We start from the raw sequence: 12916 nt of genomic DNA on the forward strand, positions 1-12916 counted from the left end.
TGACTTTGCAGAACTCTGCAGCTGCACGCTTTATCATGCATTTAACAAGCGAAGCCTGGTGTTGTCTTTTTAGGAATGGGTGCAAGATTTGGCTCATTGGAGTGGAGGTAAAGCTTTATGGCTCTTTGGCAACCATGTCCCGCATGCTTTATGAGAATAAATGGATGGATATGAACCTTTTTGAAACCCTGTTCAAGTGTCCAGAGACATCTGGTGGAAAGTCAAGAGACAGAAGTAATTAAACAGTGTCTAAGAATATCTCCTGTGATGTCTGTTGCCGATTGAATTACGAGCTGTGTAGTGTGTTTGCATTGATGTAAAGCACAACTATTCAGTTAATGGTCTGTGGGCAGATGCAGGCCCTTTAATGATTTCACTCCAGTACTGTCACAGCTTATTCAATATTGGGAAAAAAGGGATTTTAAAAGGTGATCTTTTGCATTTAGATACTTACAGCCATACAGAGGTAATGTCAGGTCATCCACCAGTAGATTGTTTTTTAGGGTCCAGATCAAAGTGATCCAGATGTGTTTTGATCAAAGCTTTCCCAGTCTTACCCAGTACTTCCAAACAAAATGTACTGGGCGTTTGGTCCAGGAAAAGCCCAAACTAGATGACCTGATTTAATCTGATTTCAGGATCCGTTTATTTAGTTTGAGCGCAGATCGTGATGATTTGATCCAATCCAATAGCAATATCCTGATCAGTTTACTTCTCAAGATCTGGCCCTATGGAGGATACACATTTTATACATATGCAATTTAGCCCATTCATTAGTTACATCTGTTTTCAAGCACATAAATAAAATTCTAAAATAAATTGTTTGGACACAGGCAACATAACAAATCAGGACAGTACACTTAATAATAATAATAATAATAATAAACCTGTAGTAAATAACACATATGTGTTTATCAAAACAACATTGTGTTTCTCTTCTTAGATTCCAAAGATGCATACATTCAATTCCTAGCTTCAGATGGCAGCCATAAGAAAAGTACATGCCCAGCCCCTTTTTATATGTAGTCGTGATGTAGTGTACTTCCTGGTCTACTTTCCACTTAGTTTTGGAGGAGATTCCACCTTCTGCCACACGTCCCAGCAGCTGAAAAATGGCCCTTAAATGCCTCTAGTGTTGCATAACACAAACACCCAGAGAAAGCTGATATCCCCTGCCCCCCCCCCTCCATCTCCTGCATCTGGAGCCTTGGGGGAAAACAAAAGGGGTTTCCTGGGTCTGCAAAAAAGATGTGGAAGCATACGTTTACAGCTCTCTCCGTCTGCTGGGGCTCCCCTTATTATTGTGATGGATGGGGAGGGAAAAGAGGAGAGCGATGGCCCCTCGCCTCCTCATCACCTATCCATGAAGCGAGCAGCTCGACCGACGGTGGGGTAATTACTCCGTCATTATAAAGCGCACTTGTGCACAAGCATACACACTCTCACACTACATAAACACAGTCCTCGACTCACCAGATGGGGTCCCCGATGTCCTCAGCCAATGCCCCACTCCTTCCCTCCCTCCCTCCTCCCTCCACACTCCTCCATACATCTTGCTCTTCTCTCCTCCTCTCTACTCCAACGAGGGAATTCCATTCTTCCAGGGAAGCTTGCCAGCTCTGGACCATGCAGTGTGTCTGTGTCTGTGTGTGTGTGTGTGTGTGTGTGTGTGTGTGTGTGTGTGTGCAGTGTGTGTGTGTGTGCGTGTGCGTGTCTGTGAGTGTCTGCTTGCATTGTGTGTGCAGTGTGTGTCTGTGCATGTATCTGCACAGGCTCCCATGCATGTAAAACACCTCTGTGCAAGCTGCTTGCAAATGCAAACAGGGCCTGTTTAGCACTGAGGCCTCTCATCTCTGACAGGCTGACAGATGTGGATGCAGACCCCTTTGCATGTATCACCCTTAAATCACGTTAAATAACAACCTATGGATTGAACATACTAGTTTTCCAATTAAAGAAACATTTATCTCAAGTGATTTGCCACACTCTGCATTTGACTCACGATTATTATTATTATTTCTAAGGAGAACCACTCTTTTGCTTTTTTGCAAAAAGTTGTTTAAAAAAAACATTAGCACAAACTTGATTTTTGAAGTCAACTTGTGCTAAGGCTGGGTGTGGTCAACAAATGCTCCAGTGCATAATCTTTCATAACATCTTAACTGGTAGTTTTCCCACTTTTTCTCAGATTAAACAAACACATAACGAAAGATGAACAATAGTTTGAAAGCCTAAGTGCTGGAAGATTGCTTTGTTTTTGGCTTGTGGACAGAGCCAGGCTCGCTCTTTCACCCTGTTACCAGTCTTAATGCTTTGCTAAGTTGACCTCCCCTTGACTTTCGCTTCATATTTACCTAAACATATTAGTGATAATGCTTGTTTGTGTTTACAATAATTTCCCAAAACTATAGAATCGATCTCAAATGAAAGCTCTTGTGAAGAACTTTGACTTTGTGTCCATTACATTCTGCTTTCCTTTAACATCCAAATGTAGCTCTGTTGAGAATCTTAGCCTTTGAAAATGTAAAAAATAAAAAAAAAGGAAAGAAAGAAGGGTGTTTTGGCAGCATGATGTCAACCATGTTGTTTGACAGCTACCCCAAACTACAGGGTACAGCTATTTGAAAAAACAATATAGAGAAAATCAATTTTGTCACTGATTGCTTATAGATAGGTCATACCGAGGCCTCACTATTCGTTTTCTAATCGTTTCATGATCACTAAAAAAATCCTCACAGGAGCTTTAAATCACTCCAATTCTTAGACTGGGTGTCTGTGCAACTGTTTCACAACGTTTATCTGTGGAAATATAGTAAGATAGTCACATAGTAAGCATCACTGTTTCATGAATAGATGGTTGTAAAATGTGATTTTGGGTAAACTTTTTAATTAGTACAGTTTTGTTCCTATTTTGTGTAGCAGTGAAATGTTAAAAAAAAAAAAGCTTTTTATTGTATTTAAGCATGTACAAATTGTAAGTCAGAAACTGGTAGTCTGTTGCCTGTGAGTAAAATGGTATATAAGCGCAGGTGCAGAACTGATGTATCACAATTACATAAAGAATATGAGAACTTCACATCTGGGTTAAAAAGCAACTGCGCAGTTCTAGCTAGGCATGCAGGCTAAACTGTGCACATTATAGCTACTGAATCAAAACGTACCACAAATAAAAATCTTCGTTCCTCTGGATTCTTGAGCTGTATCGATTCAAGAACGACAGCCAGGAGGAAATAAAAACAGTGACGATGCTGGAGATAAAGAGCCACTGCATGGAAATTCAGCACAGGTAGGCCTAGAGAAATCATAAAACCTTCAAAGTCTTTTACCTGTCCTTGGCTGACACACACCTCTTGTTGCTTATTTACGACACAAATTGTAAGGGGAGTTGGTAACCAAATAAAGAAGGGGAAGGTGTCACACTTCTTTTGGTTGGGTCACTGAACACACACCTGACAATGCCATTGAAGAGAGCCAGTCAACCTTGAAGAGTTGCACCATTTCTTGCCACGGTTACTATGCTCTAGTACGTGTGTTAATGAATTATGTATATTGATAGATTCCCAACAGAAGCTGGAGGATGGGCATTTTTTTTTTCTTTCCATGAGAATAAACAAGACAAATTATACACCGTGGAAGCGTGCAGCCAGTCTATGAATAGAAGCGAGTGAGGTTGTTATTGCCCCGGGATGTGGTTGCATTTTTACAGGTTGGACTGTGATCTTCTCTTGTCTCTACATTGTATCCAACACATCTCTGGGGTTCTTAAGGGATCCCTTTAATCTCTAAAAAAAAGCAGGGGTGCATCTCATGAAAGGTGTGTGTGGGGGGGGGGGGGGGGGGGGGGACTTTTATGAGGCCCCCCCAAAAGGATTAATTTAAGATTGGAGACATCATACTTTTAATTTATCTGTTTCCGGAAAACAAAATCGAGACCCCCTGAGAAGCAGGGATCTCAAATTGGAGCTCCAAAAAATGAAATCAAATGCATGACATGAGCAAAAAAGTGAGTGTCGCCTGCTAGTCTGTTCCCCCTAAAAGCCTTCACAGGAAATCAATAGTGGTCTCCATAAGACTTAATCTGGGATCCACACTACTACCGTGGCAGGCGGCCAGCTGAGTGATGTGTGCGGTTTAAACGGCCCCCGCATCCTGCCCGCTTATCTGTAGGTGTCCCGATGATCAGCTCCGCGCTCGACTCATTTTGTCTGACCATTTCTTTTTTTTTCTTTTTTTTATGCTGTATCCCAGCCCTCCTCCATTCCCTTCCACCTCTTCCTCATCCCCCCCGCCCTCTCTCTCTCTCTCTCTCTCTCTCTCTCTCTCTCTCTCTCTCTCCTCTCTAAGTTCGATGTGATCGGCTCTGGGCCCTGCCGTGAGTTCTCGGTGCGGGCGACAGCGCTGCTGAACATGGCGTCAGACGGGATGATTTTAACGAACCACGACCACCAAATCCGGGTTGGAGTCCTGACAGGTAAACGCAGCTACACCCGTCGGCTCTTTTACATTTTCGCTCACATTTCCATGAATCCAATCCCGCCGCTTGGATCTTCATACATGTCGGCTGCTTTTTTTTTCAGCGGCGGCGGCGCTTCTCGGTCTCTTGGTGTGTGTGTGTGTGTGTGTGTGTGTGTGTGTGTGTGTGTGTGTGTGTGTGTGTGTGTGTGTGTGTGTGTGTGTGTGTGTGGTGTGTGTGTGTGGTGTGTGTGTGCAGCCTCTGATTTAAAGCCTTCCTTCACCGGGATGCATTTTTGCCACATTACACCCGGTTTCTAATCTTTCTTAAGCGGTCCTAAAAAATGTGATCTCTGCATCGCTTCATGTAGATGCCTTGTCGAGCCGTTTTCCCCTGCTGCAAGAGAGGAGCTCAGTTTATGTGTATTGAATAATTCATGTCCCCTATCTGCTTGTCAGAGCTGGAAATTACAGCTGACCGTGTGTTGTGCGGCTGCTAAAGATGCCCGGGCCGATAGATTGCATTATTGACACCACAGCTGACCACAGCGATTTTTTTTGAAGTGTTGCTCACGACAGTTTGCTGAAGGTGGATGTGGTGGTGGTGGTGGTGGTGGGTGATGATGATGATGATGATGATGATGAGCGCATTCTTGGCCTATTAAGATGATGTCAGAAAAAAAATGAGAGAAATGCGCGCAGACTTTGGATGTGGCATTCTTTTTGTGAATGACAGTGCCGGTGTTTGAGTAAAGGCTATACATGATGACACATGATTGCGGCTCTTGCTTGGATCGGCTCGGCTCGGCTCGGCGTGGCTGCACTCACACATACAGACATGTACACACACACACACACACACTACACACACTACACACACTACACACACACACGCGCGCGCGGGTAAATCCTCCTGACATTCCTCCAAAGGCGAAGAGATGACAGCGCGTCTCTCGCCGCTCCAGACGTTATGTGCCTTGGATGCGATGTGCGGCTGTGAAGCAGCGGATGGTGTTAGATCTGGCCTTCATTTTTGTGTGTGTGTGTGTGTGTGTGTGTGTGTGTGTGTGTGTGTGTGTGTGTGTGTGTGTGTGTGTGTGTGTGTGAATGTGTGTGTGTGTGTGTGTGTGTGTGTGTGTGTGTGTGTGCATGTGTGTGTGTGTGTAGCTTAATGCTTTGTCATGTTTCTGATCGTCGAGGCGAATCCAGCGGTGGTTGCCATGATCGGAAAGTAAATGAAACACTTTTTTTTTTTTTTTTGGAGGAGGGAGGGCGGTGATGATGGAGGTGTTGGGGTGGATGCATGATAAAGGCTGTCCAGAGGAATACCCCACTCCCTCCTCCTCCCCCCCCCCTCCTCTCTCTCTCTCTCTCTCTCTCTGTCCATCCTGTGTGTGAGGCTCGCTCGATCAATATTTCATGAAAGCCATGATCTCACACATACGGTATTCCTCTGGTATGGAAAACCCAGCACTAAAGAGGAAGAGTTGGAAGAAGGAAGAGGTGGTGTGCGACGAAGGAGCGACTGCACAGATAGACTATCTCCTGAAATCTGCCAGGGAAACCCCCATCACCAACCAAACAACAGCAACACCACAACCACCCGTCGCCCTCCTCCTCCTCTTCTCCTCCTCCATCCCTCCTCCTCCTTCCTCTGCTACACTCCTCGCGCTAGAGAGAGGTAGAGCGCTGTCCGTGGTGCTGAAATCCAGCGTCACTCACAAATCAGTGCGGTACTGACCCCACCACAGTAAATACTGCATCAGATAGAAACACCAAGGGAGGTAGAGGAGGAAATACCTACCTCAAGATACTTCCCCCCCCCCCCCCTCTTTATCACCATATTTGAGAGCTGAAATTAGTGTTTGATGAGTAATTTTAGGTAAGAACGTGGTCAGGATTGGATGTTTTTCAGGGTTTTATTTGGTTTTTGAACAAGCAGAGGTCCGGCCACATCAGAGGGGTTCATTTCTCCGAGTGTCATCAGAATCCCAATGTGTAATCTCTCCGTGCTGTGTCGACAATTCCTGCACATCGAGGCAACAGACAGGCATATATTTGTTCATGTTCATATAAATGTGTGTAGTTGGAGATATAGACGGCTAGCTGTATTAGAAAGAAAAACTGACAAAAAGGAAAGAAATCAGTCCCTGGTGGCTTTAAGATGATTGACCCTTAGCCAGCTGAACTCATGTCAGTTTTTGCCCCGTTTCAGCACTATTTTTGGTGGCTGAAATACGTGAATAAGGAGACACAACTGCTTTGGTTTGGATTTTTTAAGGTTGTTTTTCTGTTTTTTTTTGTATAGCCATGTGGAGGTTAATGCCACATTAGAAGGGTTAAATTCTCATTGTGTCATCAGAATCCCTCTCTGTCTTCCCAACGTGCAACCTAGCGGTGCAGTGGTGACAATTCCTGAGGCATACAACAAACAAACAAACGTATTTGTCTTGTTCATGTATTTGTGTGTTTGGAGTTGGAACGAACCTGCCCTGTCATGGAAAGAAAAACCAAAAAAATCGGTGCACGGCGGCTTTAAGTTGCCAGGTTTTTGCTTGACCCTTAGCCTTTTAAGAATTTAATCGTAGCAGGATTACTCATGGCACTCGTGTGATATTATTTTTTCGTGACGTGATGTGTTTTGACAGCCGAAAGCTCCCCTGCTGTGCTGCCATGAGGATGCAACGCTCCAGATAGTCAGGTTGGCTCCATCTCTCCCTCTCTTAAAATGCAGAACCTTTAGTTGCCACACCTCAGTCTTCTGCATCCACCAGTGTTTCGTGCAGCAAGCTTGATGTGTGAGCAGAATGCTAATAGGAGGCTGGAGCAGTGCTCAATCTCCCTCCTTCCTGTGGGGGTCAAAGGTCAGCAGTCCACTCCTGCATTCAGTCCAGGGGGTGGATGAGACCTTGGCTCCACTCTCCTCCATCACTTAGCCCCACATCTCTCTAGACAGGTGACAGAGCCCAGGGGACGTCTCTGTTTAGACCCTGGACACACGGAGCAGGGAGGTGAGACTGACGTGACTGTGTGTGTGCGTGTGTTTGAAATAATCCTTTTCTTGGAATGCTTGAAAAAGAGGCGGGGTTTATCTACAAGGCAAGGGAGGAGGTAGAAATCTTGAAACAGGATAATTGGGGTGAGCGTGCTGTCACTTGTCAGAGATGTCACACTAAATGTGACCTTTGTTAGAAGTAGATGAAAGCTCCTCCTGCTGTGCTCTGCCTGTTGTGAAGTGTGTGTGTTTTATTTTTTTCCCTCTCTACCTGTGTGTGGGTATTTATCACGAGTGCCCTGTAACTATCTGCCTTTTTTTTTTATTTCTTCTTCCTGTTGAGTTTTAATTGTCCTGAGTTTCTCTCCATGGGCCTGCCTCGGGGTCCTTGCGCTCAGGTATACACACACGCACTGCAGCTTAATATGCATGCATTAGTTACTAAGTATATGTGTGCATGGACACAGATGTAAATTTGGCCTCACATTTGTGACCAAACAACAAAGTATTTTAAAGATAAATTGCTGCTAGACATTTACTGCCTTGCAGAAATACTAGTTTCATAATATGATGATCCATATTTAGCAACATATTAAACTCTCAAACTGGGTTTTCTTTAAAGAAATGATCAGCACACATTAGAACCAGCATGTGATATACCAAATGTTGGACTCACATATGCAGATTTTTTTGTTGTTGTATTTGTTAGCATGCACCTGCTTTCTGTGTGTACCTTGTCGTATGTGCACATGCATGTGACTCTCTGCTTTTTTCTACAAGAACACTGATAGTGAGCTCTGGCTGGAAACCCCTAGCGTAGCAAATCGTCACAACCCCAAATATAGCTGTGGTTTATGCGTACCGCCCATGATCACTCACACAGGAACAGAAAGAGAAAGAGATGGTCCTGCAAAGAGCGTTTGATCTGCATAACCCCGGTGTGTATTTATATGACCATACAGTTTTATTATACTGCAGCCTTCTCCATGCACGGGCCACAGATGCTCTCGGATGTGTGTTGCTTCACAGCCGATAGAAAGCCCCATTGATGTCGGCTGCTGACATGTGTGTTAACTCCAGCCCTTCCTCATAGAGATGTGGACACACACTCAGTTTTCAATAAGGAGCCAGGGCAGCAAAAGGTCAACCCTGCGACAGACAGCAAACATTTTTACCCCTTTCTATCTCTCTCTCTCTCTCTCTCTGTCTTCATTTTCTTCTCCTAATTTTCCATCTCCCTCGATTGTTACAAAAGATACGAGTTCAGACATGTGTGGGCGGCTTTCTAAACTTGCATGTCTATCAGAAGGACATGAATTAACTGGCAGACAGGCTTCCCAAAAACAACCACATTTGGATCCATCTCCCAAAACGTCTGTTTAGTTGGACTAAATCTGCGACTCCCAACAGAGCAGAGTGGGAGCTTTTATTTTGGCGGGGTATGGGGGACATTTTTTTGAACATGTGGTGTGCACTTATTTTTTTTGGAGTGCCTCAGAAAGTGGGAAGGGAAAACATATTGGGAGAAGAACAACAACATTTTCATTACATTAATATGTCTAAAACACATGTTGACAGGAGCTCATAATGAAAGTAAACATGCTAAAAGTAAGAACAAAATGAGACTTCCGAAGCTTAAGATGTGAATTCGTAGTCCTTGAATGTGTTTGTGTGAGTTCCCCTTTTGAATCACTGCGGGTGAACGTGCATGTGTGGTTTTGCGGACATGTATATGTGCCTCCTTGTGGGTGTGTACTTGTCTGGCTGCAGATGGGATAATAACTATTTAATCTGCTTTTCCACATAATTTAATCTCTGGAGGTTGTCCCAAACTCACCTTAGCAGCTCAGGCGCTGAAGAGGCTAAGTACAGAAGCAGGAGTCAAGTCAGCAAGAAGCGCCGCAGCATGCCAGAGCACCTTGACCGAAAAAACTAGGAGAGGCCGTCATCTGACAGCGCATGGCGTGGGAGGCTGCCACATTATGGAGCAATCTCCTCTCGCTGTGTCTTCCTGAATGACTCAATCTAGCGTCTAGTCGATGTGGTTTTCACAATTAAAGAAAGATACAATCACAGTTGTAACACCATCAGACAGTGACATTCAGTGTGACATGAAGATATTTTGTCATTGTTGTGCTTTTTACATTAATGGAATCAGCGCAAATGTCAAAAATGCTTTTTCATAAGTATTACTTCAGGATTCTGTGCTAATTTGTTTGGACATTTCAGCAATTGCTATGAGCAATATTGATGGAAGATTTCTCCGATTTGATAAAAAAGCAATGATGCTTCCAACTTGGTTCATGCTTTCACAACAGGCCATATCTGTAGGTGGGAAGTTGTTGAAGGATTATGTCCGTGTGTTGAACTCTAAACGGGCGACTCAGTTGCCTGCATAGTGAAATGAAATGGAACAAGGGCTTGTCAGAAATGACTATTGTTTACGGACTACTTCTAAGATCATATCGGTTGTAGTTTGATAAAAAGCTGTTTTGCAAATAAATTATTCAAAGCACGTTATTAATTTAAACTAACTAAATCTGGTTATGTTGTGAAACATTTCACTTTAGTCATTTCCTTCTTTTGCCTTAAGAGTTTTTAGTTTATTTAGTTTATTATTAGTGGTTTGTGTGAACTGGCTTGAACATTTGTTTCTTCTAATCGTACTTACAGTATTGTTTACCTAGAATGGCTATGCAGAATCAGAAATATATTGGATATATATGTTTCATTGCCTTAGTAGCGTGAATCTCTGTATATAAAAGGCAAGTTCAGATGATGGAAAATGAAGTAAATGCAGAAGTGCAAAAGACAGCAGATCCTCAAGTATCCACTTCATGCTGGCTGCAAAAGCCATAGAATCCCCATTAAGTCCTATTTTAAAATGTCCACTTTTACAGCAGAAATAAATATGTTAACAGCCTTGTTCAAATAATGGTTTCGGTCTGAATGAGTAATTTCTTTATTGGTGAAAAACTGATAAGAGGTTAAATGAAGATGAAGGAAGTTTGAAAAACGTGTTATTTTAATGCTATTTAGGCTAATAGTCGTGCATAATTTGGGGCGTGGTTGATTTGACTGACAGGTGAGCGCATTGTAGCTTAGCCAGGAAGCTAAACGCTCGCCTTCACTCTACCTCTTTGCCTGTAAGCAGATTGATTGAAAGTTATTTTTGAGATGGCATGTCCGATACGGCGAGCAGCATTGTTCAACTTCAAAAGCCCTCTTCAGAATCCAGTGGGTGATGCTACTGAGATTATACGTCCATGTTCTTACACAGTCTATGGTTTCACCCAATGAGCTCCTTATTTAAAAAAAAAAAAAAAAAAAAAAAAAAAACCTGCTGATGAATGCTAATCAAAAATGTATTTTTGTTTTTGGTGCATTAAAATAGACGTAAAAATAAAATAAAAGAAACTTTGAAAATATCAAGCAATATTAAATGAAATGGTTAGATTATATAGATTTTCACATAAAGTGTGAATGAGCTGAAAGCAGCCCAAAGGCTATTAAAGCTAACTGAGGTTTTGATAAGAGCGTAGTGCATTTGAAACTGTGATAGAACAAAACAAAGTTACCTTAAAAACCTTTCTCCTTTCACTCAGTAGTAGCATAGGTAATACGTTTTGTCACATATTGTCTGCATTTGGCCAAATATCCAATGAGAGTGACAAAAATACACCATCCGACTATAAAGCGGACCCTGAAATGGACTTCAAATGAACGCTATTTTGAACATGTAAAAAAAAAAAAAAAGAGAGAAAAAAAGATGTCGCCTTTAAGATCAGATAGAAGTTGCTTGTTCAAAGGGAACTTCAGTTTTAAATGTACCAGAGCCTCAATGAAATGCCTCAGGACCACTCAGCCCACCTGCACATTATGTGAAGTCTTTGCTAACTCCCTGATGGCCGCTAGCCTGTCTGTGTGCTCCCATTAGCATCACAACGCTATTATTCATCCTCTCCATTTTAGCCTCTGTTGACTCCGAGAGAGACAAACGTAACATCCTGCCATAGCTTACATCATGCCCGCATAACAAAATACACAAAATAGATGTTAACATTCGGTTCACTGGTGGTATAAAGATACGTGGTCTGGATGGGAATCAGAGAGCCCCAGGCGTGTGTCTACCCACTAGCATGAGTTTATTCCTTCTTTTTTTTTTTCCTGCTTTGACCCAAGTCTCTGTGTCTGTCTGTGGCTGAATCATCTCTAAGCTGCTACTGGGGTGTTCCCTTGCAACAATATGTGGGCATCTGTTCAGCAATATGCTAGTTTGAGAGGGATACACTTGGAGCAGAGGAAAACGCACACATGAATTGGGTTTATGCTAGTTCCTGTTTTGTATTTCTCACCAAATTCTTTTTTAAACAATGAGCCAATTGTGTGGGACTGTTTCGTACAGACTTGTATTATTGTCGCCAGTATCGACCTTGACACGTTTGCATCGAGAAGTGGAAACATTTTCAACACTGTCGTCCCAAAAGCCTTAAACACAAAATGTTAGGACTTGAGCAGAAGAAATACAGCCAGAAAATTGGACTTACACTTGTTTATTCTTCATATTTCCCATCAGATTCAAATACTTTTGTCATCATCGTAAAGCCAAATGTGAGGGACTTTTTTTCAGGATTGTGACCTTGACATGCTTGCACTACAACAACAGAAATATTTCCCAATCCCAATGACCTTAGAGACAAAAAGCTTTGTACGAGAATAAGGAAGCACCTGGACGGTTCGCGTGATCCCTTGGATTAGAAATATATTTGTTCTCTTTGTTTGCATGTGGTCGAACAAGGATTTATCTTTGGTTTTGGGTGGGGCTCGTACTGTAGCAGTACTTACCACGGACTGACCCTTTTTGCCTGTTATTTCTCTCTCTCTGCATCACACATGTACACACACACACACACACTCGCACACAGCTGTGTGACAGTGGACAGCAGTAAGGCAGGACCAGAATAGACAACACGGGGGCAGCGACACAAACACAGAATGTGAATTAAGTCTTCTCTGCAAAGGAATTATTTTCGGCATCGAGTAGTGGGGAGTGTGTGAGACTCTCCTCCCCTTTTGCACACACCCCTCTCTCTCCTGCTTTCTTTCTGCCCAAAGAAATAATCCTCCCGTACTGTAAATACTCTTTAAACGTGATGCTGGTAAGAACAAGAGGCAGACAGTATTTGGCTAATGAGGAGCTGCGTCTCCTCCACTCTCGTAAGCTCTCGTCGTCTCTCCAGAGAAGAGCTCCGTCGGGGCTGCCTGGTATTCCCAGACTGGATGCGTAGGTGTAGGAGAGTTGGTCGGTTCCCACTCCCTCCAGGCCCAAAGCACTGTAACAGTCTGTCATTCATTTGAGGTGATAATCACAGAAAGCTCGCTGAGCCAAAAAAAAAAAAAAAAACACAGAGGGAGCTTGCGTTCAATATTTTCGGGAGTAAGCAAAAGACCTAAAAGGATTGTGGTGTT

General features: G+C 43.1%; 1 protein-coding gene across 5 annotated transcripts in view; it reads left to right on the forward strand.

Moving 5' to 3' along the window:
* The first annotated feature begins 4324 nt into the window (after window positions 1–4324).
* gphnb (gephyrin b) overlaps window positions 4325–12916 on the forward strand; it is a 103032-nt gene continuing 94440 nt past the window's right edge. For 3 of the 5 annotated variants that reach the window (XM_061051826.1, XM_061051827.1, XM_061051828.1), the window contains exon 1: window positions 4326–4471. In XM_061051826.1, the coding sequence (XP_060907809.1) occupies window positions 4408–4471 (64 nt within the window). In that variant the 5' untranslated portion in view covers window positions 4326–4407. Of the gene's footprint in view, window positions 4472–12916 lie in introns of all 5 variants that reach the window. The other 2 variants (XM_061051824.1, XM_061051825.1) reach the window with 1 other exon arrangement.

The sequence above is a fragment of the Labrus mixtus genome, chromosome 12 (genome assembly GCF_963584025.1).
Source record: "Labrus mixtus chromosome 12, fLabMix1.1, whole genome shotgun sequence".
NCBI lineage: Eukaryota > Metazoa > Chordata > Actinopteri > Labriformes > Labridae > Labrus > Labrus mixtus.